The sequence below is a fragment of the Notothenia rossii genome (genome assembly GCF_949606895.1).
Source record: "Notothenia rossii genome assembly, chromosome: 5".
In the NCBI taxonomy this organism is placed as follows: Eukaryota; Metazoa; Chordata; class Actinopteri; order Perciformes; family Nototheniidae; genus Notothenia; species Notothenia rossii.
In genome coordinates, this window is record NC_136903.1 from 17219233 (window position 1) to 17245769 (window position 26537).

The window sequence follows — 26537 nt, forward strand, 5'->3', positions numbered from 1 at the left end:
CTGAGCAAACTGACTCATTCTGCTAACTTGGGCCAAAAAGTAAAGAATCTCGGGTTCAATCAATTGTGCAGTAGATCAAAAAATGATTAGTCAGCGTAACACTGACTGGATCTCTGGAGTCAAAGGAAATTAAAAGTTTATTAGATAATGAGTTTGCCCTTGGATTGAGCTCTCATTCACTTCAAATATGAAGTGCGTTATAAATGAAACTTATTATTATTATCATTGTTTGAATATCCATTTGATAAACTAAAGGACTGAATAAATGTCTCGTGATTTTCTTTTGGCTGACTCGATGTGCGGGGACCCATAAAGAAATTCTGCTGTTGACATAAGTTCACGGTATGAATGACCTCTGTCACACCGGAGCCTTCGTTCAACACCGGTCTTTGCCTTTTGAATGAGCTCTGTGATTTCTAAAGGCTAATTGCATGTTTGAATGACGCATGCTCCTCAACGGTGCTTCTTATCCATACTGTGCAGTGCAATTTTGTTATTTTCTTTATCATTTTTTGTTCTGGCCGGTTTTTTTCTCCACATGGATAACAATTTATTTAAAAATAAATAATGTGTGTGTATAATCAATCTCACTTTGACTGCTAATGCTTCTGCTTCTGCCACAAACAATAAACTGGAACATTTTGCATTGTACGTGGTGCACCCATTGCCAGACATGCATCCTTTGATTTGATCGGTTAGGTTTTATAGCAAGACCAGACAAGCTAGTCAATGTATAAAGCAGTATCTCCATGACAGGTGCAAGATCTCCTGCTAGGTTTCGGTTTAATAGTGTCACTGCAGCAATACGACTTCCTTGAGCTGGATCTGCCGAGATGAATGTCATCGCTACATGATGTAGCATGGGCTATGTGCTCAAGGTCACTAACGAGTATTTCTCTGTGCATACCTGAGCATGTACCTGTCAGCGACATCCTGTCAGTTTTAACAGGTTCAGCCACAGTGCGCTGCTCTCTGCGGGGAACAGAAGCTGTACTAGACATATACTTTCAATTCTTCTCAACAACACTGGAGGAGATTAATTATACTTTTACGTATTCATGACAGCTCACATAACTGGCACTCATTGTATATGATATGGATGCAAGGCAAATTGAAGTTATATTTCATACATTTCAGCAAGTCACATTAGTCATCATCCTCTTAGCTTTGTAGTGATTACAAGCAAAGACTGTTCAACAAGTGTGGGTAGTGTAAAATGTGGATCATGCTAAAACACAAGTGGTTCACATCTGGTGAATGGAAATGCTCATAACACCAAATAACACTTCATTATCCAGATAACAGCTCTAGTGTATATCTGTAGAAAATGACAACATTTGTAGTTTAAGCAGCTTTGCATGAATATCTCTCACAATGAAATTGCACTTGAGATTAACTGAAGAAAGATAACAATATTTAATATCTTGACATGGTTACACCTTTTAATACATCAAAAAACAATGTCACTTGATCGATATAATCCTCTGTAGCACTTTCATCGTACACATTCCTAATAATTGCTTTTGGAAGAATCACTTTTTTGGCAGTGAACACAGAAGAAGAGATAATCCTAATGGTTACAAAGGAATTCTGAATCCAACTAAATCCCCAATTAAACGAAGTGAAAGAGTGGTTTGATATGGTATCCTGTAACTGTAGGACATTTCATTTCAATTGAATAGCTTTTCAAAAATTCTTAGATAGTCAGAGAACAAAATTGCCTTATTATCAATGAGTGTTATTCCTCTCTAGGCTTGCAGAGGGTGGCCTGACCTCAACTTTGAATGCTGGCGTTGAAGGATGGATTGAAACATCTCGTAATCTTTAAAAGGGGCATCTTCTGCAGTTAGTTGTACATTTTGTGTAAATGCAACATTTGAGGGTTTTTGCGGTAAACTGTGCCGGATTTTTTCGTCAACAAAAATAAATGTTAGCAGTGTTAGAGACAAGATAACTGTGTTCATTCATAACCTTGGAAACAGCAGTTGAAAAGTCACCGGCAGGTTCATTTATAAAAGCTGCTCTGTAGTTTTCCATCATATCGCATGATCTCTATCAGCAGCTGCCAGAATTGCTCACATCGAGAAGTCCTGGAAATTTGAACATCTACTATTCCATGACAATGACGTGGCGATCTCCATCAGCGATATGATTGAAGGCTCCACAATGGCAACTTAATGAACCACACTTCAGAAAATAATAATTACTGAACTACCTTTTTTGTTTTGGGGGACGGTATCCGTTTGAATATTCAAAAAATAAAGAAAAACAAATGTTACAGATCATGTCCATTTGTCTACTAGAGCAACTCAACAATCGTGTTGGTATGCGGCCATAATGCCTAAATGGCAAAGGGTAAGTAACATAATATAATTGTATAGGAAAAAGAAAGTCATTCAGAGGATCTATATCAGTAATGTCTTTGGTCTTGACTTTAGGTTTGTGTATTGAGATACCAAGAAATGCCAATTGCTTTTAGCCATTGCAAATAGTCTCCTCTGATATAGATATTCCAGGTAATGATAAATGCAGCCGTTCTCAGTAAAAGGCAGCTCATTGTTTGTGCTTCGCCCGATGCATGGAATAGAGGCAGTTTTTTTGTATTCCACAAATTGCAAATATACATCACAACATCTTCCATACATTGCAAGAAATAAACGATATCATGCAAACAAACAAATGCTAGCCTATTGATCTCTTTTTTGCACCTACATATTAGAAAAACTATTGTTTACTGCTAACCTTACAATATCAATGTTTTCAATTAAGCAGTTTTGTTGGTCTCACAAAGCAATACAATCCACAACATAATACACTACTAACACAAATAGAAATGTAAAGTATAACAAATGGCATTATGGGTCATTTCCGCGTATTTCATAACGTTTTGACTCCAGTGTGATTTGTGCAACACAGCAAATACAGAATTGATCTTAGACAATTTACAGTCAATAGCACTTCAACAACATGCAGCGCAGGGACATGGAATTGTATGCTTAAACATTTATTTAAAAGGCCTTTGTGGTCGATAATGTTCATGTCATAAGGTTTGTAACGAAAGAAAATCACAGCATTACAAACACAACATTACAAATTACATTCTAGAGCAGTTTCCAATAAGCAATGAACAGCAGCAGTTTACTGTAGGGCAAACACTCCCAATAAAACAACAATGTACACATTTGACACATAACATGTAAACATAAAAGAGAAGCCACACAACAGACAGCATATTATATTTTTGATAATCTTAAATCAAATGCACACATATTTGTTTCTGCTGTTTCTTACAGGATATTTTGAGATCCACTTAGAAAAGCCCAAATGTGTGTGTGTCCACGAGTGTGACAGCCTTTCAAACTGTGTATCAAAGTCCTTTTAAGGACTTTTATCCGAAAGATACGAGAAAATATCTGTGAAAGACATTTTAAATCAATTTATAGGAACTTCAAGCAGATTTGTCACCATTTGGGCCTGATTTTTTTTCCCACAAGCCCTTAAGCTTCATAGGAATATCGGATCAGCAGTGTGTAAGATATTCTGTGTGATGTACAGGGTAACCCTCAGCCAATCACAGGGGGAAAAGGCATCATGCACCACTCTGCAGCTTTTTGTCAAATCTGATCAGTGATGCAGGAGAAAACCAAGGCAAAGCAATAATACTCTATCGATTACATCATTGCAACGGAAACAAACATATTTGTCTGCGAAAGGAGCTACATATTTTCTTAGCAACATCATAAAACTGGCTGTATCTGGAGAAAGACTAAACTCAGTGCTGGAATATTCCTTTCATTCCTTTCATTGCAATTCATCAAGCCATTAGATCTTGCTCACTGGGACGATTGGCCTTTTCATGCTGTGGTTTCCTTCAGTGTCTGTATTGTGACTACTAGAGACCATCTGCCTGTGAGACGACAGGCGATTCATTTGTACAAGGCACGTGTTGTTTTCCAATTCAGTCCGTTTGGTGAAAGTTGGACAACATCTTTTAAGACCCTTGTGAAGATGAATGGTGAAGAGACCATACGTGATTGGATCCAGACAGGCGTTGAAGAGACCAAAGATAAACAGCATATGAGTCATTGAATGAGAAACCATTTCCTCCATTTTATCAGGAAATAACCAATACCACAGGCCTAACATGTAGTACGGGGTCCAGCAGACGATGAATGAAGTCACGATGACGATGCTCATCTTAAGAGTCCTCATCCGAGCCTTGGGGATGTTGTTGTGGGAGCGGCGGAGATGAATATCTCTTGACAGCACTGGAAGAGGAGAAAACACTATATTTGTCATGCACGGCATATCAGAAAACATATTTCATCTTTAAAAAAGATTTTGAAGGAAACGGGTCACTTACAGTTATTTTGGGCCATGCGGCTGGATATCTCGATGAGGATTCGTGTGTAACAGAAGATCATGATGACCAGAGGCAGGAGGAAGAGGCACACAAAGTTGAAAATGTTGTAGAGTGTCTCCTGCCAGTGCTGGACAAAGCTGCCGTGGGTGGTGCACTGGGTGAAATTCTCCGGGACTGTGATGGTCACTTGGTGAAAAATAAACATCTGCGTGAAATCACAAAAAGAGTTTTGTTTAGTGATACATCTTAATCAGATAGACAAGACAGAATTATTGATATGAGGAGAGAGAAGGCTACGGCAATGACCAAAATTAATAAAATGTCATAATTTTAAGGTTGGCAAACTACCCTTGAAAAAAGTATATATAGCGCAATCAGTAAATGAATCAATCAATTCATAAAATACATATCAACTGCTTCTGAGTCCTAATAAATCACCAACCACAAAACATTTTTTTTTGTTCTCGTAATTTTTTCTTTTGAAAGTACATTCAGTAAATGTGAAGTGACCTAATATTTTTAAAAAAGAGCTGCACAATCATCGTAATTTGGTCCATAACAACACTTACTTTTGCCGATGATTAGCGATTATTTTAAAATAATTTATAGCTAATTGTGATTGCTGCCTCACTCCAGTCCTGTCTGGGACGAACGCATTGAGTTTTTTCTTTGTCACATTCAACAATAGATCTGCAATCAGTACAATTACGGGTGTTACTTAATATTCTTGCCAGATTTTAGCACGTTACGGACTCAGACAGTGAGCTAAAGCTAACTGCAGAGTGGTGAGTTAAAAAGTGTCTTGTTACTATGGTACTAGCCGGTCCACATTAAAGTTAACCTAAAGTGAGACATTTCAGGGCTACCCCTTTTACTCAAATCTGCAGGTGGGAATCAAAACCGAATGGTAGCATTTGTTAACCGACCAATAAACTGTACACAGCTGTAATGTTAATGTTAAATGCATACTTGCAATCACACACACACACCAATCAAAACCTACACAAATCCCTTTAAAAAGTGAGAATCTTGAGTAACACTCTTTATTTTAAAAGACATCATAAATGTGCATTTTATTTTTTTTCGATCTTGTATGCTGACAGGAAGTACATTTAGCTCTGAAACAAACATCTGGTGATAGACCCCACTCATCACATCCCATTAAGTTCCCAAGGCAACAGTTGTCCGCTCTCAACTGATTCAGGACCAGCCATGGGGTAACAGTCTGAGATCATTGTGTGCTTTTGGAGAGAAGAAAACATGAAAAACATAGTTTTCCCTCTCTCAGACTTAAATAAAGTAATTCTTCATAAAGCGGACCGGGAGGCGACAGCTTGACACATTGACATTGACCAAACAGGCAGGTAAAGCAGCTCATCTAATTACAGGGGTTGTTGGTTTGAGCCGTAGCCCTTAAAGGGTTATTGATCAAAACACACACCCAATTTGGTAATGATAGCCAGGTCACCGCCTAGCCGTTTCACAACCACCATCAATTTGGGTAAATGCAATAAATAGTAAATGCTGTCCATTTCATTACAACTCTGTAAAGCTGTAATTATGTCCACAGATTAATCATTAGGTAAAAAAAAACTAAGTGCTTTTATAAAAATCTGAGTCTCAGTAGCTGGAAATGCTGGATTACTGACGTTATTATTATCTTGAATGAGTGGTGTGTCATTAGCTGAACAAATGCATCTTGTGTAAGAACAGTAATTGCAATTCTGCAGACAAATGAAGCAACGGCAGAGGAAAAACACAACTGGGTTTCACTTTTAGTTTCACTTGCCTTTTGTTCTCATGAAAAATTGGACAAAGATTTTAACAGTTATCCCATGAAAAAAATGTCATCACATGAGTTGGTGAGACTCTATATTCAGGCAAAAATAAAAAATGGAAAACTAGATTGTATCTTCGACCACAAAGTTATGCAATAAAAAAAAAACGTAAAATAAAATAATTCAGAAATGTGATTGACTGGTTAACACAAGCTCAGAATTATATCCTATCCCTTTTTTCCATGAAAATAAGTAAGTGCAAATAATAGGCCATATGTCACTGATGTGCCGGAAAGCAATGTACTAATATGGTTACTATGGGTAATTATTTTTAACACTTATATTATTAAAGCTTTCTTTCAAACTCTTAATCTCCCCAAGTGTCATTTGTCGATTGAGACTTTTCCCAAAAGCCAGATGTTGGTCGGTGTTAGTGAGTTTTTTGTCCAGGGAAAAGGGGTTTAAGATCTGGACATTCATATCACCTAAAGATTTTTAAAAAGTAATTCTGCTCCAATATCACCAAGATTTGATTCGGCAGCTCCCTGATCAATATCATATCCCTTACTAGATTATTCTGTTAGTGTTTAAAGTCCTAATATCCCCTAAAGCTATATATCAGAACTTCAATCTACATATGGTGAGGTCAGTGGCGGCGCCAGAGATTTTCTCTAGGGGGTGCTGTGGGGTAGCTTGACGTTTCATAGAGGGTGCTCAAACTTTAAGGGTTTCCCATTAATGCACCAGCGCTACAGTTGAATTTTCTACTGCAACTCCTACTTGTCAACCCTCCCGATTTTCGCGGGAGACTCCCGATTTCAATGCCCTCTCCCGGTTTCCTCCCGGGGTCATATTTCTCCCGCATTTCTCCCGATTTCTGACAAAATCAGATTTACTCAGGACTGTTTCCACTCGGACTTTATTACAGCTACACCATTGTTTGGTTTCCATGGTAACACGTCTCTTTAGTAGCGCGCGCAACTGAAAGTCTGAGAGGGTGAGGCAGATAGTCACAGAAAACAGAACAAAAATCGAGAACTACTCTACTCTCTGCTCACTCCTTTCCTGCCAACACATATGCTCCATCAAGGATGGTGCTACAGGCCGCAAGGCATTGCACTTAGAACTACAATATAAGCAGCTTAATGTTAATCTAACAGCTTCGGCGATCCACTAGCACCTCCCAACTTCCCCCCCATCTTGCATTTTGAAATGCTCCCGAAGATTTTCTTTTTATTATTGAAGTTAAAAGCATCAATCTGGTGCACTTTGAGAGCAAAATGAAGAGATCTATGGATACATCTCTCAACATACATATGAAACAGAACTGTAAACAGATTTACTATTTCTTTATAAATATTTTACAAATCACTCCCCTTTTAAAACAAAACGTTTGAGACCCACTGAGATAACTAGACTAAAGTTAACTATCTAAACACTGAGTCTGACTCTCAGTCTGACAGGAGAGAGTTCTCCCTCCACTTTGTTGTTGAAAAAGCTCCTTATATCCGTTAGCTTGGCTAGATAGCACCAGATGCTAACCACAACGATCTCCGGTAGAGACCCACCGGTGCTCGCGCACGCACTCAAAATGGCTCGTACCATACACAGAGCAGAGCTTGAATGAAACACAGAGAGCCAGAAATAAGCTACTTGTACTCACGAGGCCTATTATGTGCAGAATCCCTCTTGCTTTCAGGTGGTTTTGATTGAGTGTCCACACGTGGAAGTTTGAGGACTAAAAAACGATCCATTTGTCACTTTGCTGTTAGCAAATAATTTGGCGCTCCAGCTAACAGGAAGTCACTCAAGTGTCACAAAGTAATTTAGCCTATGGGTAGGTCAAAAATCTAATGGGTGCTGGCCATTGGCCTAATCACCTGTGTTGGCTTTATGTTTTTGGTCAAACATTTGTTTGTTTCACATTTGCATTGATGTAATCAATAATTTTTCAAATTTAATTTAAAAAAAAAAAAAAATCGAAAAAAAAAGAAAAAGACATATTTCTTGGGGGTGCTTAGGGGGTGCTTTGGCAATCCTGGGGGGTGCTTCAGCACCCCCTAGCTCCCCCCTGGCGCCGCCCCTGGGTGAGGTGCCTCAGATCTACAGATCAAGGGCTGCTAACCATCCCATAATCAACATTTTAAATGGAGCCTTCTCAGCAGCTGTACCACGACTCTAGCATAGTCTCTTTGAAAATATAATAGGAAAGAATCTCTTGACACTTTTAAAGGTGTGTTAAGACCTTGACAAAACAGCAAAAAGATAACGTGTTTTAAGTATAAACGTTTACCAACTGTTTAAAGGTAGGGTACAAACATTAGATTTTTTGAGTTTTGTAGTGTTTTCTTCTTGAGACATAATACAATTTAAACTGAGAGCAGTCTTCACTGTGGTGGAAATCTTAAGGGAGAGTCAAACCTAAAGGCTAAAAGATGAGTTGAATTTTAAGAATACCTTGCAGGCTCTGAGCTAATACATAACTAAAGAGAGCAGCAGTAGAGCTCCTGGCCATTAAAGTGAAGATAAATGCATTGACAGAGGCTCAGATGCACAACAGCTGAGCCTCTCTCAGTCAGAAGCAAAATATGTGCCAAGCATGAAAACGCTTCATGAACAGAATCCCAATAAATTCTGTGTCAGTATAGACGATATGCATCTTTGATGAACGCAATAAAACATTTTGTAAAGGACAAACCTTGTTTGTGTGGAAACTATAAGGCTGAAGTCAGTTAGTAAGCTTCCTGGACCAAAGGAAAATGTCAAGATAAAATGAAATACATTCATATTTTTTTCCACGTTGTGATAGAAACGTCTCGGTCGAAGGATATGTCTTTAAAAGCTGTGAACAACCTGTTGAGTGGGGATTTATGTGTACCTCTCCGGCTCACCTGTCACTCACTGTCAATCAAAAATATGTTGTTCTTCCAAGTTACGGTCCAACTCACAGAACTCTATTTTCCACTCCAATGAAAAAGACAAATAACAAATATGTCGTGCTGAATCTGAAGAAACGTGCATGTCCAACGAATACTCAAAACACCTGGGAGATTTGCATTTAATGAAGGAATATGGCCAAATGATCATGCCACAGAGTCTAAGGTTTAAATATTTTATTCAGGGCAATTATCATGGACTGTAGCTTCAACTTTTTTTGGAAGGAACTGATACAGAACATTATATCATATCATACAGGCAGGCAGGACTGTGAAATAAGATGATACAGTAACCTTAAAATAAGGATGGATGTTATTTTAAGAGGTCAAATCATTTATGTATTTGTGTTGTTGTTTCTTTGTAAGTATGTTCGCTTTAAATACCTTGTTGTGCTTTGTGTCATACATGTGTGACTCATGTAAGAGCTAGGGTTGAGCACTATCATAAATAATGTTTGCGTTTATGCAGTTCCAGTGCTTGAGAGCTAAAGTAGATCTCCTAAGCTACAGCAGGGTTGGATGCTGTGAGTGAATAACATTTGAATTATATCTCTGCTTACAGCCTAGATATATTATAGGAGAGCTTTAGTGCACATTAATTTATCCATAGACAGTCATAAATGATAGGCATATACACGTGTGAATACTAAGATAATGCATGGGTAGAAACCAGCTGCCTCAACATGGTTCAAGACCTAAAATATGAAGGAAAATAAGTGATTTGGCAGAATGTTGCATAATATTTACTGTCAAGGTAATATGAAGAATTTAAAGTCCACAATGACTGACTGCATTTGGAGGATCCTAAGTCAAAGCTGCCCACAAACATCACTGATGCATTTATCACACAGCTTGCATGTTCAGATCACGTCAGCAGCTTTCATTCAGGAATCCTGAAAAACAGGTATCATGTTCAAACACACGAATATATCTAAGTTACATCTTAATGTTGTAAAATACAACCTGTACTGTATAGGGTACATACTGATATTATCATAATTGGTGAATAATTGAGTAGCCTCCAGTTATAAATTCATGTAAAGCAAAATCACACATTGAGAACAAATTCATAATATGGGTCAATGATTTGTAATTTCTTTGGAAAAAACCCAGGAAAGCTCAACCCAGTCTCACGGCATTTCGTGTTCACCAACACGATTTTTAATCTATTGATTCGTGTTCACCAACACGATTTTCCCCTTTTTTTCGTGTTGCACAGCACGATTTTAAAAGCAATGTATTTCTATTGGTAGTCTCACGGCATTACGTGTTATAGGAAGACCGGAAGCTGTGTGGTTCATAAAAACATTTTCTTACTCAATATAGAGCCACAAGTATTGCTTTTATTTTAAATCGTATAATTTCTGACTTTTGTTGCCGTCTGTGAGGAAAATAAATGGGGCTGAGAGCCTCAGGATACTGAAATCTGCATTTTTTAAATCTTTTTTTCCTTCTAATTTGTTATTCTTTTCAAAATAACACACTGTTATTTACTCAACAATAACACATAATTATCCTTGTTTTTATTAATTGGTTTATTTCCATAATCTCGTGATTTTTTTACATCCGTCAGGAACTGAACTTCAAAATAAAAATAACCGGAAACAGACGTAGGCCTCTAGGAGTTTAGGATGGCCGAAGACACTACACTACCCATAATCCCCAGCTATCGTTTAGGACTAAAGTCCCCGTGATTAATCATCAAGCTCTGGGATTGGATGTTGGAGTGCAGTGCGCCAAGGTTAGCCTAGCGTCAAACAGCTGTTTGAAATGGAACAAAACCACGCCAGACTATCCAAAACTGGAATCGAACGCCCCCCCTCCCAGAACTACACATGCTGGCTATTGTGTTTCGCAAAATGTTCTATGGGACGTCTCTACTGAACGTTGTCGTTTTTCCCACAATTAGAAGTTGCCATAACATTGGTGTTATCAAATGTAAAACATATCATTAATACATGGGTGAAAATCGCTTGTGTCCATAATGCGCAGCATTAATATATACACACATGAAAGCTCATTGTTACTTTGTAATTCTACTCCACTACAATACAGAGGTTAACCTGGTATTTTTACTCCACTACGCTTATTTGAGTTACTTTGCAGATTCTGATTAATGATGTGAAATATAAACAACCCTTAAATCAGACTTTAGTTACACCTGAGTAAAACTCAGGGAAGGTGATTGTCAAGTGCCAACAATCAGGAGAGATATTTGATAGTTGGTGCTTGAGAAGACTAAACATTTATCTGCAATTGACATGAATGGAAACGAGTAATAAAGTATATTCATTACTCGTTATTCTCTACCAATAGTTAATTAAAGACTGTATAATGGCTATTTTGCACGTCCCTTTCAAGATTTTCAAAGGTTATTGACATATCATATACACAACTACGGTGTATGCAATGAATGAAAATATTGGGTCACAGGTTCCTCAACAGCGCATTACAAGACATCTATCAATATGTGTATACCTCCACCATTAAACTGTCATATTCTGCACATTTCTTATACTATCTACATACATAAGAGTATAATTCATATGTATAATATCAGCTAAAATAAGTGCTTCAAGATAGTTAACATTGCAGGAAAGCAATATATTAGACGTTAAGTACTTTGTCAGGCTTAATATTTATCTGTAGATACCCCCAAAGCTTTTTTCTTATTTAAAAGAAGACCTTAATCTAAAGTATTATTTAATGTTTAAATAAAGGTTAATTCGTTTGTCTGTTTTGCACATCCTCCTATTAATATATTTGTACATCCTGCACTAAACTCTTTTATTGTAGAGATCACTTATAGTATCTTCTTGATTTTTTATATTCTATATTGCTATCATTGACCTTCTACTTTCCCCCTATGAAGGTATGTACTCTTAATATTTAATAGTTAATCAAATATAACACATAAAAACAATAATTCAATAACGTGCTTTAACCACTAGGCGGTGCACACAAGGTACACACAACCATAATAACTTTGTATTATTAGTGTAGGACACTTATGTATGTACAAAACTGAAGATGTGTAGTTTTATTCATGTTTTCACATAATTTACACCATATTGCTATACTATTTCAGACTCAGTATTTACATTCTTATATTCAAAGAAAATCAGTAATATCTTTAAAAACTACAAGTCCTTTTATATCAGCTGTGCACCGTTATGGTGTAAATATAACCTATCTATGAATTAGATCAAATGTAAAAGTCAGCCGAATTACTATTGATACTGCAAGGAGACGTATTTTGTGAAGAGAAATTGAAGATGTTGTTTAAAGAGCAACTTCCAGGTTAAAGACACCTGTGAATAAATGTGTAGGAAAATGATGAATACACTAGATTTTCTAAAATATATACAGAAATATACACTACAGTGACATCTGGCGTCGTTTTTGTAAGAAATGTTCACTTCCGCATAAAAAAGCCTCGGTACGTGACCTCCCGCGTGTGACGTAACATGGGGGAAACAAGGGGGGAGAGCGGCCGGTGTAACGTATTAATAAACATGGATCCCAATGCTAGTTTCGACACAGAAGACACAGAAGAAGTTGAACATGAATATTTGAATGCATATGACGGACCACAGCCTTATAATTATGAGCCTGCTAGGCGTCCAAGAGACCAGGAGCAGCCAAGGATTAGAAGAAATAGAAATTGAGCTGTGGTGTGAGGAGAACCAGTGGAGAACTGGGCAGCTATCTTGGTGAGTGACCGGCGTTAGCTACAGAATGTTAGCTAACGTCACATCACAACATTCTGAAGTTAGCTATCATATATCAGGCTACAACTAAAGTAGCATTGATAATATAGTAACGTTACTGGCAGGACTGTTGATACTGAACCATAACAGAAACTAATGCGCAAGTATCAGCCGTATCTCGCGTTACCTAATTTTAACTCCACACTACGGTGCTGTGTACCGGAGGGGAGGCGCGAGATACGGCTGATACTTGACGATCTGGCGGAGAAAGGTTGTGGAGCCTCCGTTGATATGCCGTTGTAAATGGCTTGATGGAAAACAGGTGTGTAGTCAGGGAGGGTGCACAGCTGATTGCAGCAGGTGAGTGGAGATTGAGCCGGGAGCCAGGAGTGACAGCCACCACGCACACACAAACAACACAGACAGGGGGAAACAAACAAACACAAAGGAGGCAGCTGGAGCAGTACAGCCACCACAGCGTTACCTAATGCAACTCCACACTACGTCTTACGGTGCCGTGTACCGGAGGAGAAAGATGTAATACGGTTTTCCTGATAAAGCTGTGGAGAGTATGTGCTGCAGGGAGGTGGATGCACAACGCACCCAGGAACGAACGCTAGCTCCGGTCCTTTTCCCGTGAGGGAAACTGTGGACTCGATGTTCTGACAGGCTGGTATTTGTGCAACCTGCACAAACACAATAGGTACTGCACCATGATTACAAATGGTGAAATACAATGTAAAACTACCGAAAAATACCAGCTCAATAAAACACAACCGCTCAACTCAACGCAACTACTAACTATACCCGCGGTCAGAGAGCGGAGATGTTTACCCTTTGTGATGTAATAACGTGTTTGACGTATGACCTTAAAAAAAAGCAGTTTTTAAGAGCAGAGCTCAAAATTGCTCCTTTCCCTCTGAATTCCTGCCCTCATGTCTCGTAAAACATATCAAATCCTACATTCACTTTTTTAATTCTAATTTTCAAGCAAGTTTAAGCATAAATGTAGAATTAAAAAAAACCCTGCAAGATGCTCTTTAATTGTTGATATATTTATGATCCACGTCAAGTATTCAGTTTCGGCGGCATTTCTTCCAGTTTTTCCAAAGGTCTCCTCATCTATAAATAAATAGAGAACTACGGCAGATCTGTAATATGTAATGCAGCCAAACCGTGTATTACAATGCCGTTATGTGATGACTTTCAAAGAGAAAAGCAAGAACACTCGGAATTAAGTATTATTTTATTCTTTTAAAATGTTTTTTCGATTTCATATCACATAAACACCAAATCCCAACATGCATTGCGGCTAAAACATCCAATCGGCAAGCTTAAACCATAGCTGAGGATCTTGGGTAATCGCTCGAAATGCCTACGTCTGTTTCCGGTTATTTTTATTTTGAAATTCAGTTCCTGACTGACGCCAAAAAAGCCAGAGATTATGGAACTAAATAAATAAATACAAACAAGGATAATTGTGTGTTATTGGTGAGTAAATAGCAGTGTATTATTTTGAAAAGAATAACAAATTAGAAGGAAAAAAAGATTTTAAAAATACAGATTTCAGTATCCTGAGGCTCTGAGCCCCATTTATTTTCCTCACAGACGGCAGCAAAAGTCCGAAATTATACGATTTAAAATAAAAGCAATAATTGTGGCTTGCTATTAATTAAGGACATGTTTTTATGAACCACACAGCTTCCGGTCTTCCTATAACACGTAATGCTGTGAGACTACCAGTAGAAATACATTGCTTTTAAAATCATGCTGTGCAACACGAAAAAAAGGGGGAAATCGTGTTGGTGAACACGAATCAATAGATTAAAAATCGTGTTGGTGAACACGAAAAGCTCTCTGTATTGGGTCCACATTAGGGCTGCTCGATTATGGTGGAAAATCCTAATCTCGATTATTTGGGTCCATAATTGTAATTGCGATTATTCATTGACTTTGAAAACATCCATTTATTGGAGAAAACGTTGTTTTCGTAATCGTTGCGAGCCATAATCGTAATCGCGATTAAAATACGATTAATTGAGCAGCCCTAGTCCACATCATACAATAAGGTCCATGAGATGACCATTGAGAAGACACATTGATGCGCTCGGTGTTAAGGATTGTGAAGAAAGCAGGACCCAAATGCAGATATAAACTGAAAAAAACTCCTTTATTTCAAGGCTATGATATAAGCCAAGACAAAACAGAACACTCACCGCAGAACTAGTCAAGGCAAAAGACAACGTAGCGTTAAACAACTGAATAAACCATGTATTATACATAATGAAAACATATCCAAACAGAACAAAACCAGGGATGCAATACTGTGCTGAATTTTTTCAATTTGCACTACTGTGCAGATAATGGCCGGAAATCATGTAACACGCATCACCGCCAATCACAATGCATTATCATATTATAATGAGATCGGGATCCACTTCACACTCTGCATGTCTTGCTGTTGTCACCTGGGAATCTAGAGCCGAACGCGAAAGCTATTTGGATCAGCGGTTCTGTCGAAAATTGCAAAAACCCAGACCGACAAACAGGACTTTGGTAAACGCCTGCACTAAGCTTTAAAAGTACAAATAAACGCGCATTAAAATCCAGGAAAACAGCACGACCACATCTGCTAACAACCAAGTTCGCTAAAACTTGTAATGAAGCTTAAATACACCACTGCTTATAGACTACTGATAGAACTGACTAACAACATTATACTAAATGTAACTTTGGAGACAGTATGCAACTAATACACAGCTGGAGGATGTTCAGCTCACTTGATTGACACTACCTCTGCATGACACAACCATTAGGTCAACATGACCTAATGTTCAATGCTTGAGGGCCTCCACGTGCCTGCACAACAGACCTGTTACGGTGGGGTTTACTAATGCAACACTGAATCAGCATCCCCCGTAATGCATGTGAGACAGGTGCAAAGCTTGAAGTGGACTAGGCTTAGAAACCATCATACTGTTAATTATGTTACTTGGATACCTGGATAACAAACCCTACTTTTGAATCTAACACAAAACATAATGTGTATGTTTTTCACTAGTTTTAGGATTGAATCATTGTCAAAATGGTAAATGGTGATTCGATCCGATGAGCTTCCACGATTTGAGAAATCCAGTACATCCAATACGTACGTCCAGTGGTCCAGCAACCTCTCTGTTACACCTCATGATAATACAGATGATTAAATGTCAGCTATACAACCCTGAGATTGATTCCAGACACCTTGGTATTTTACATCTCTTCTCCTCCCTCCTTGTTCATCATCAAAGCTCTGAAATAGTTGATAATTGTAAGGGGTGGTGTTGCTGAGGGCTGTTGCTAGTGGTTACCAGTGAGAAGATGAGATATGGACCAATAAGGTGTAGTTTTGAAGACACTGCACATGGCTTATACCTCTATAGTATCGTGCTAGATGTTATAACATTTGTGTCAGAAACAATGTTCTACTCAGTCTCAAAACTTGAAGGATTATAGTTACACATTGTTTAGCTGGTGTTGCACTCTGCTGCAAAAATGAAGCTTAGCGCAAGTTCTTTCAGGATGACTGGGCATATATTCATTCACTCCGCAGCTGCATATAATCAGCTCATCATGGGCGTTCTTTTTAACCAATTACATTCCACCTCAATCTCCAGCAGCCAATCATCGGGCTGCGGTCAAACTTTAAAATGGTTCTCCTCTCTCCTTCAGTCAGCTGTCGTTTCAGGTGTTGAAGCTGCGGACCGCCACCACAACATCCACTTCCTTTCATCACATCCAGTGCCCAGGAGAGCTAATCCAAAGACCTCATCACACCTCCTCTTCATCCCATCTCCTCATCAAATCCAGATCTTCAACATCCTCTTCACCCCATCTCCTGATCAAATCCAGATCTTCAACATCCTCTTCATCCCATCTCCTCATCAAATCCAGATCTTCAACATCCTCTTCACCCCATCACCTCATCAAATCCAGATCTTCAACATCCTCTTCACCCCATCTCCTGATCAAATCCAGATCTTCAACATCCTCTTCACCCCATCTCCTCATCAAATCCAGATCTTCAACATCCTCTTCACCCCATCACCTCATCAAATCCAGATCTTCAACATCCTCTTCACCCCATCACCTCATCAAATCCAGATCTTCAACATCCTCTTCACCCCATCTCCTGATCAAATCCAGATCTTCAACATCCTCTTCATCCCATCACCTCATCAAATATTTTGCTTGTTTTTTCTGGTTCTACATTTTTTTAAGTCAGATATCGTTTGATAAACCTCAGAGTAATATTTGCTTTTGTGAAAAGTAACCCTTACCTAACCCATCAAAATGTTAAAGTTGCTCTACCTTGTGAAGTTGATCTGGTGAACTTAACAAACGGTTTAATTTACAAATCCAGCAAAACGGAGAAACATGTTTAAGAGTTGTGCTCTTGTCCACCTGAGGAAAGCAATTGCTGTGGTAACAACCAACTGAGGGAAACCTATTGTTCTCCAGCTGCTAAACGCTCTAACTGTTCACCAGCTAGCCATTTTTATTGGAGAGGTATAGTGTGCAGGGTACAGAGTATCAGTGTTTCGCTTAAAAGAAAGAGAGATCAGCAAAGTTGTGAGCCCTAAAACTAAATTAAATATGCTGTGAGAAAAACATTAAAAAGCTGATGTTTGCAGACGCTCGCTTTTGGCGATAGGGTTGTTGTTTTATTAAGCAGTTCTGCAAATGTCCTGAACACATTTAAAGCAAAGAATAAGCAGTGCAGAAGCCAGCATTCTTATCGTGCAACACTTTTGATTAAATTAAATCATCATGCAAATGCAGAAATGATATCAGAATCAGAATCAAGTTTATTGCCAGGTATGGTTCTGCAAACGAAAACGATATAAGAAGATAAGTTGCAATAGTAGGTAAAAAAATATAAAGATAAAACAAATATTTATTTTTAAAGAAACTATTTAGCATTACAAAATAATAATATTACACCAAATTTAAATGAATATAAACAAACAGCTTTAAAAAGCTAAAAAGCAAAAACATTTAGGACAATGAATATATGACAATAAACTGTTTGGCAAACTACAGTGAACTTTATTATTATTTAACACTAATGGTATGTGAATAAATTGTATTAATTCATCCATGAAAAGGTCTGTGTTTTATTTTACTGTGATTGTTGTTCGAGTCTTGGGATACAAATAGTGCAGCAATGCTTGTGTATGCAAGGGGTTGTGCAGGGCTTAGTTCCCTTTTGATTTTCAAAGGTTCAAAAATAAACAGCAAAAAGGTTTCTGAGATAACTCTGCCTTTCAAGCAGAAGCTTCTCAGCAAAGATTGTTTTCCAAAAGGTCAGTGCATATGCAGGAAGAGTGTTATTCCATTAAATATTGGCACTTATAACTACCCTCATCAGCATGTGGTGTAACTGCATCTTTCAGGCAGAGTTTGTGAATATGACTGGCCACTAATTGGAAAAAATAGGCTACAAGTAAAACATGTGGATAAAGAGGACACTTTATTTGTTTACCCCATTATTATTTGCAGCCACCATCTCTGCTGCCTTCAGTGAGAAACAAGTCTTAAGAAGCACAGCAGCAGGAGCAACTAGGACTGGGCTATGTATTCTCCCATGGCTCTTCAAAAGACAGAAGGAAATCTTCAATTATTTGTGCCAATTGTCTTTCCTGTCACCTCTCCCAGGCTGCTGGGTTTCACCACCTGAGAGCTAAATGCAGACTCAAAAATGTTTAAAATAGAGCCAAATCACATGTAAGGCAAATCGGGAACATTACCTGTTACTGACCCTGAAAATAATGTCAATGCATACCACTGTGAATCAGGGAACAGTGGCAAAGGCTGCAATTCTAATCCGACTAAGTCAGCACTACAAAGCTTTTGTAGAAGTACAAAGAGTAATGCCTGTAATGTATAATTAATCGTATTATGCAATTCAAGAAATAGGTGTAGGTACATCTGGATTTGATATTTTGTTCTGACTTAATGTCGTTGCAAATACATTGAGAGATATCACGGACCACCCATCAAAGAAAGAGGCCCCGAGTCTTCAAAAATCCTGAGCCATTTGCATTTCAATAAAAAAATCCAACAATGCACTGAATAGAAATGAGAATAACAACAATGTGTAAATGAAAACAAATGTCGAGGGCATGTTGTTCCTGTTTTGGGGCCGACCTTCTCCTTTTTGTGAATGCGATGCCAATTTAGTACTCCAAAATGAATGGATTGATAACAGGGATCCGATCAATCCTGTTGATTAGCGCCCACCACGCCACTTTATTTTGACCTTTCATGTCTTAAGTTTGTGAGTCATCTCTTTCAATTTCTTATTTTTTTTAAATGACTACACCCGTCGGTAAGAAAAATACTGTTTGTGCAAAACAATCAATCAGTTAAAGGTCCCATGAGATGGCCATTTCTACTGATCATAATTCCATTGTTGAGGTATACTAGAATAGATTTACATTGTGCAATTTTCCAAAATCACATTGGTTTCTCATACAGCATCTCTGTATAGTATGTGTATTCACTCTCTGTCCTACACGGCTTGTTGGAGCTCCTGCCTCCTCCCTGTGAGCCCAGTGTGCTCTGATTGATCAGCCTGCCCACTCTGTTCTGATGAGTCCAACACCGTTACAGCGGAACATCAGTGATTATGTGTTACAATGGCGTTAGCAACCAGAAAATGACACCAGTAATGACAAACAGATGAGAATGCTGCGTGGGGTCTGGGTGCCGTGTTGGCGGGACGTTGCGAGGCTCGCTGCTGCGAGGAGCCGACAGTGTGAGCTGGCTTACTGGTGTGGTTTCCTGGTTGCTGCGTGGGGTCGGCGAGACAGTGAGACACAGCAAAACCCAGCCCGAAACCAACCCGAGCACACACACATACACCCGCAGCCTGGCTGTGAGTCTGTGTGTGTGCTCACACACAGACTCACAGTCTCGCCGCGTCCCGCCGTCTCAGGCTGAGAAATCCGCGGAGCTGCAGCTGCCTGAGAAAAGATCGAGTGTGTGTGTGTGTGTGAGGATTGCTCCAATTGGTCCATCGGGTCGTCGTTACGTCCCTTGGTTCCCGGAAGAAACAAATGGAAAAAGACAAATCTCCAACGAGTTCTGGGGCAGCATAGACAGGTATTTTCTGTGTTAGAGTTTTACTCGCTACTGACTCTGCAGACCGTTTACATGCAGAAAAAGCTACATAACACACAAGGGGACGGGTAATAACCGGAAAAGCATGACATGGGACATGTCTGAAACTAGAACAACAACCAATCACCTGAATCTCCTGCCCCGGACACACAAGCAGCGGTTTGATTGGCTAGAGAAGTGCTTCTCAAAGTGGGGTCTGTGGACCACTGGTGGTCCGTGAGCGCCCCCTAGTGGTCCGTGAGTATATTGGTAAAATTTCACATTTGAAATTAATTAATTAATTAAAGTTTTCCGCACTCTTGTGCGAATATTTCCGCGATGGAGCAAGCTTAAACTTCACTTTCAATTGCATGATATAGCCCAGCCAACACCTTCATCACACATGTTGCCACTTGCTTGTACCATTTTCAGGCGATTTGTAATCTGTTCTAGAAAATGTGTTTTGGAATATTTGTGGAGTTAGGTGGTCCGCGAGTGTTTTTTTTATTGTTTAAGTGGTCCTTGGTATGAAAAAGTTTGAGAAACACTGGGCTAGAGCCATACTTGTCAACCCTCCCGATTTTCGCGGAAGACTCCCGATTTCATTGCCCTCTCCCGGTTTCCTCCCGGGGTCATATTTCTCCCCGATTTCTCCCAATTTCTGACGAAATCAGATTTACTCAGGACTGTTTCCACTCAGACTTTAATACAGCTACAACATTGTTTGGTTTCCATGGTAACACGTCTCTTTAGTAGCGCACAACTGAAAGTCTGAGAGGGTGAGGCAGATAGTCACAGAAAACAGAACAAGAATCGACAACTACTCTACTCTCTGCTCACTCCTTTCCTGCCCACACATATGCTCCATCAAGGATGATGCTACAGGCCGCAAGGCATTGCACTTAGAACTACAATAAGCATGTTAATGTTAATCTAACATCCGGCGATCCACTAGCACCCCCCCTTCCCCCATTTTGCATTTTTGCATTTTGAAATGCTCCCGATTTCTGAGGTCTCAAGGTTGGCAAGTGGGTTGGCAAGTGGGTTGGCACAATGCAGTTTGGCGAAACGTGACGTCACCCCATTCAAAGTGAATGGACAGAAGCGTTGAAGCTTCAACGCACGCCGCTGTGTGGACGTGCCGTAAGGGTCAGTATTACACATTTGTGTTCAGCCAACTGTTAAAACATTGACAGACTCTAAGATTGTGATACATCAAACTGCTTTCATTAGTCTAATAAATATGAAGCTGAAGTTTAGATTAGCATTAAGATTAACAAACAAAATCAGCACTCAGCTCCCTAATCAGCTCCCTAATTAACACACTATTATTTATTTGTATGATTTGAGTGTGTCTACATTTAAAATCACCAGGAAAAAGCCTGCTACCTTAGCTTATTACACAAGAAAGACCACATAACCCCACTTCTCAAAAATATGCCCTGGTTTCCTATTACACAAACGATACACTTAAAAATCCTACTTTCAACATACAAAGCACTTAATGGACTGGGACCAAAATACATGTCAGAGATGCTTCACTGTTACGAGCCAGCCAGAGCTCTGAGATCAACAGGAGCGGGTTTACTCGTCGTCCCCATTTCAGAACTAAATTTACCGAGGCAGCTTTTAGTTTTCATCCACCACAAGCTCGGAACAAACTGCCTGAAATTCTGAGGTCTGCCGCAACACTGGGTTCTTTTAAATCAAGGTTGAAAACCGTTCTTTTTCATGCATCCTATCCTGAGATCCCTTAACCATGCCTTATCATTGCACTTTGAGTTGCAGCCAGTATTTTATCGCTTTTATGAATTGTCCTTTTTTTGGGTTTGTTTTTGATTGTTTGTCTGTATTGTTTTTAACTATTATGTGTTGAACGCCGATGTGAAGCACTTTGAATTGCCTCTGTATCTGAAAATGTGCAATACAAATAAACTAACCTTGAACCTTGAACCTTAAACTGTGTCAGAGGTCTTTGTCACTTCATCATTAACAAATGCACTGCCATTTTTCTTGGGATATATCTCTGTGTAAAGTAACTGTAGTACTAGCGTAGTCTATAGTCATCTTTAAGTGGTAAAAATCCCCTAATACCCAATTCACCAGAGGATTTTATGTGTCCTCAGTGAAGCTTTGGCCTGTCCCTAATTAAATGCACATTTCAATAATAGAGTCTATACGTTTAGTAGAAAGATCTTGACTTCTTTCATCCCAGTGTGCTCACATAATTGGTGTTATGAAATCTGAAAGTGATTTTACTCCTGATAAGATACTTGATAAGCATTCCTGTTAGCAAATCTCCTGCAGCCTCTCGGGTCAGGGATCCTTGACATCATGCTACCTGAATAGAAATCCAATTTGATAAAAGCAAGCCCCAACCTCATTGATTTTCAGTAGTTAAAATTAATTCAAGGACTTTTATGAATTTCTCATACTATTCAAACAACCAGTGACCAGGACCTTGTGCTTGTATGTGCTGGAGCAAATCATATCAATATTAATGTTAAAGGTATCATGTAGCATACAGAGTTGTCCCCGGCTCAATGGTGAGAGAGAAAAATAAAGCAGCAGTGGTTGAGTAGGCTAAAGAGCTGTTGAAGAGGGGGATAACATTAAGAAAAAAGCAATGAAAAAATGCATGTTTTATTCCACTGGGAATAAAACATTTATTTCTGATCATGGCTGTGACATTCAAAATAAAAGGGAAAATACAAAAGTGCGGGTTCTCTGCAGACACCACCACACACTTCTATTGGGTCATTAGTAATGAAGTTCATTGTTTTTCTGAAGAAAATGCTGCATATTATACCTTTAAGTATTGGGAAACATTGCACAACCTGTAGATTTTACAAAATGTAATGTAATGAGTACAACAGGTGTAGGAGGTGTTTTCAGGTTGCAAATGTTTAGATATGTGTTAATTTTGTTTTCTGCAAAATGCATTACAAGCTACAGTGCAGATTGACCTCCAGATGTATATGTCAAATACATTTTTTAATTACCTTGATTGCCTGAATGTTGTAATATCTCTCACAGGCTCCGCCCTCTACTGGACTCTATGGGTACTATACCCTTGATCATATCATGCAAGCATTCATCCACTGAGACTTCCATAAACGTAGCCGGCCCCGGGGCGGGCCTACCTGAATGCGCGTGCATCTCACCGTATAAAAGGACGCCCCAACCTCATTGGTTGTCATCCTTTTCTCTTCAGCGAGCAGGATTAAACAACCTGAGCAGTAAACGAGAAAGGAAAAGAAGAAAAGCATGGATTCACCACTCCTCGAACACCGGGCCTGTCCGACATGCCCTGGCCTGATCACGGGGGCTGATCCGCACTGGCCTGGGGCCGGACAACACCGAGGACGGCCTAAGCCAGTCGCCGGCCTGCAACGCCTGCCGGATGATCCCTCGGCTAAGCCGCCGACATCGTGGGGATAATTTCCGGGTGAAGTTCGGCCCGCCGGAGGAGGCGGAGGATCAGGACCTCAAGGTGGTGGAGATGGGTGAACAGGATGACGAGGTGCCATTCGTGTTCGCCATCCCGAGGGGCCGGGTGGCCACGGTCTCGGAGGAGGAAGACGACGAGGACGCCTCATGTTGACTGTGGCCTCATAGTCATGGCCAGGTCCAGGGAACGAGCAATGTATTGCACAGCCCAATTGATCCTACACCTCACCAAGTTGGGTTTTGCGATCAATTGGAAGAAGAGCTCCCCCATACCTCACCAACAGGCGTTGTATTTGGGAGTGGTGCTCAATGCAGGCGCGCTGTGCGCCACCCTGTCAGAGAGCAGACACTCGTCTCTGCTTCGGGCGGTTGACAGCTTTGACTTTCATGAAGACTCTGGGTCTCATGGCGGCTACTCACGTTGTGGTCCCGCTCAGGTTACTGCATATGCGAAGCAGAGGTGGTTCTCCAGCCTACGTTTAGATCCCAAGAGGCACAAACGACGTCTGGTGACCATCCCCCCCTCAGTGGAGGGCAACCTCCGGTTCTGGGGTCCCCGGATGACCTCTGGAGGGGGTCTCCACTGGAGGGTGACCTCCTACATCACAGTGTTCACGGACGCATCCAGAACAGGATGGGTAGGGACCTGCCTGAAGAGAGCTATAGGTGGGCGCTGGTCTCTAACAGAAACAAAGCACAGCAACCTCCTAGAGCTACGGGCCGTAGTGTTGGTCCTCCAGCATTTCAAGGCCCTAATTCACGGGAGACATGTACTGGTCAGGAGCGACAACAGCACCACAGTGGCATACATCAACAGGCAGGGCGGAGTCCGCTCCGCCGCCTTGTTGACCACAGCGGAGAAACTGTGGTTATGGGCTTCAGAGGTGGTGATTTCTCTGAGAGCCCTCCACATCCCGGAACTGGAGAACAGGGGGGGCGACCTCATGTTGAGGGGCGGCCCCCTAATAGGCGAGTGGGTGCTTCACCCGGAGGTGGTGAAGCAGGTCTGGGCCCAGTTCGGGAGAGCAGAGGTGGACCTGTTCGCCAGCCGTCGCGACAGCCACTGTGCCCTGTGCCCCCCGCCCTTGGGGGTGGACGCGTTCGCACACGAGCCATGGCCAAGAAAGCTGCTCTACGCCTTTCCACCGCAGCATCTCATTCTCCCTCTCCTGGGGAGAGTGAGGCGAGAACGTCTGTCAGTCATCATAGTAGCTCCGGATCGCGTCGGGGCGCCGTGGTGCCGTGGTACTTAGAGATGACACAGATGAAGGTGGGCCAGCCCTGGGCGGTTCCCCAGTTCTGGGGTGCGATGTCTCAAGAGGCAGAGGCACCTCACCTCCTCTAGGGGGATCCGGGGGGATGCTCCCCCGCGAAGATTTTTTATTTAAAGTTAAAAGCATCAATCTGGTGCACTTTGAGATGAAGAGATCCATGGATACATCTCTCAACACCCATGCATATGAAACAGAACTTTTCTTTATGGATATTTTACAAATCACTCCCCTTTTAGACTCTATTCTTGTTTTACTGTCATATAGTATTTCATAACTGTTTTTTCTTTATTCTCTTATTTTTGTTATAACTATAATGATCATATGAAAGTGTGCCGCGGAAATAATCTTTTGAATAATTTGTGACCAAACCGTTTGAGACCCACTGAGAGGACTAAAGTTAACAATCTAAACACTCAGAGAGTCATTTAGTTCATCTGAACCTCTCAGTTTGTCAGGAGAGGACTCTCCTCCAGCTTGTTGTGGAAACCGCTCCTTATGTCCGTTAGTGCAGCTAGCACCAGATGCTAACAATACGGTCCCTGCTGGCACCGGTCCCGAGCTTGAATGAAACAAGCACACGTTTATTTCCATGCAACTCTCTGATTGGTCTGGTGTCTTGCCTCTGTTGCATTCACTGAACACGGGAAATTACAGTCCTGCCGTCCTCTCTTGTGTCATGATGAGGTTCACGTAAACCACGGTTAATGTATTATATTATTGAGGGAGAATTGTCCGGGGCTACAGAAAAAACCAGGCCAGGCGACGCCACTGGGTAGTACCCATAGAGTCCAGTAGAGGGCTCCGCCTGTGCTTATATAACAAGGGTTACCATACGTAACCCCTCGTTTCATCATGTTTCCTGTAGACATAACCAATTATTATTTCCTGTGTGCTTTATGTGTTATTCTTACCTGAGGGAGCGAGAGGATTACACTCATCGTCCAGGCCACAGTCAACATGATTTTGCTTTTCCTTTTCGCCTCACTGATGCCCAAAGGATTGAGAATGGCAGACTGTCTATCCAAGCTAATGACAACAGTTACAAAGGCGCAGGAGTACATCGCCACCAGTTTCATGAACATCAGCAGCCTGCAGAGGAAATCTCCCGCCTGCCACTGCACAGTGATGTTCCACACCGCGTCCACAGGCATCACGATGAAAGTCACCAGCAGGTCCGCCACCGTCAGGTGCATTATCAGGATCCTGACGTGCGACTTGCGCTTACCTCCGTTAAAGGAAGCCCACAGCACGACCAAGTTGCACACAGCTGACACTGCGCACAAAGTGAAAGTGATGATTACTCTGACTTTGGCCGCGGTGGTGAAAGTGGGCAGCTGGAGTGCGTAACCATCAGCGCTCGTATTGCAGGCTGACGAGGGTTCGAGGCAGCTGCCATTTACAGCTGGATCCTTCAGCTGGTGGAACATAATTACCACCCGAGTCTCGGACTGACGCGAGGCACAAACTAAAGGCAATAAACCAGCTACTCCAACACGGTGTCTTTCTTCTCCATCTGCATCTTCAACTGGAACTTCAACAAAAAAAAGAAGGAATTATTTGTCCACATTTTCTATGCTGGTATTTCAAACACGCTATAAAGGTACAGGTGCTGGCAGCCTGCTTAATGGATCATGGTTATGCATTATTAAAACAGTTCTGTCACATGCCACTTTAACGGAGATAAAATGACCGAACATTCTTTTATTTGTTTTGCTTCCATTATATTTTAAAGCATTAAAAGTGATCACAAAAACATGAGAATAATGGCACTGCCTCTAAATACATAACCTTGAATCAGCATTTAACCTTGATTCAGTCCTCACCATCGAGTACCTTGTCCCCCTTTTATAGCTTTTATTATGTTTTAATTTAAATCAGTTAAT

General features: G+C 40.5%; 1 protein-coding gene across 1 annotated transcript; it reads right to left on the reverse strand.

Annotated features, from left to right (window-relative positions):
• Positions 1-1403: 1403 nt before the first annotated feature.
• gnrhr4 (gonadotropin releasing hormone receptor 4) lies at positions 1404-26081 on the reverse strand (the record flags this gene model as incomplete). The annotated part of the gene is made up of 3 exons (XM_079679948.1): positions 1404-4268; positions 4364-4568; positions 25566-26081. The coding sequence occupies 3 exons, from the start codon at positions 26079-26081 to the stop codon at positions 3823-3825; spliced, it is 1167 nt and encodes a 388-aa protein (XP_079536074.1). The 3' UTR covers positions 1404-3822.
• Between the last annotated feature and the right edge of the window lie 456 nt (positions 26082-26537).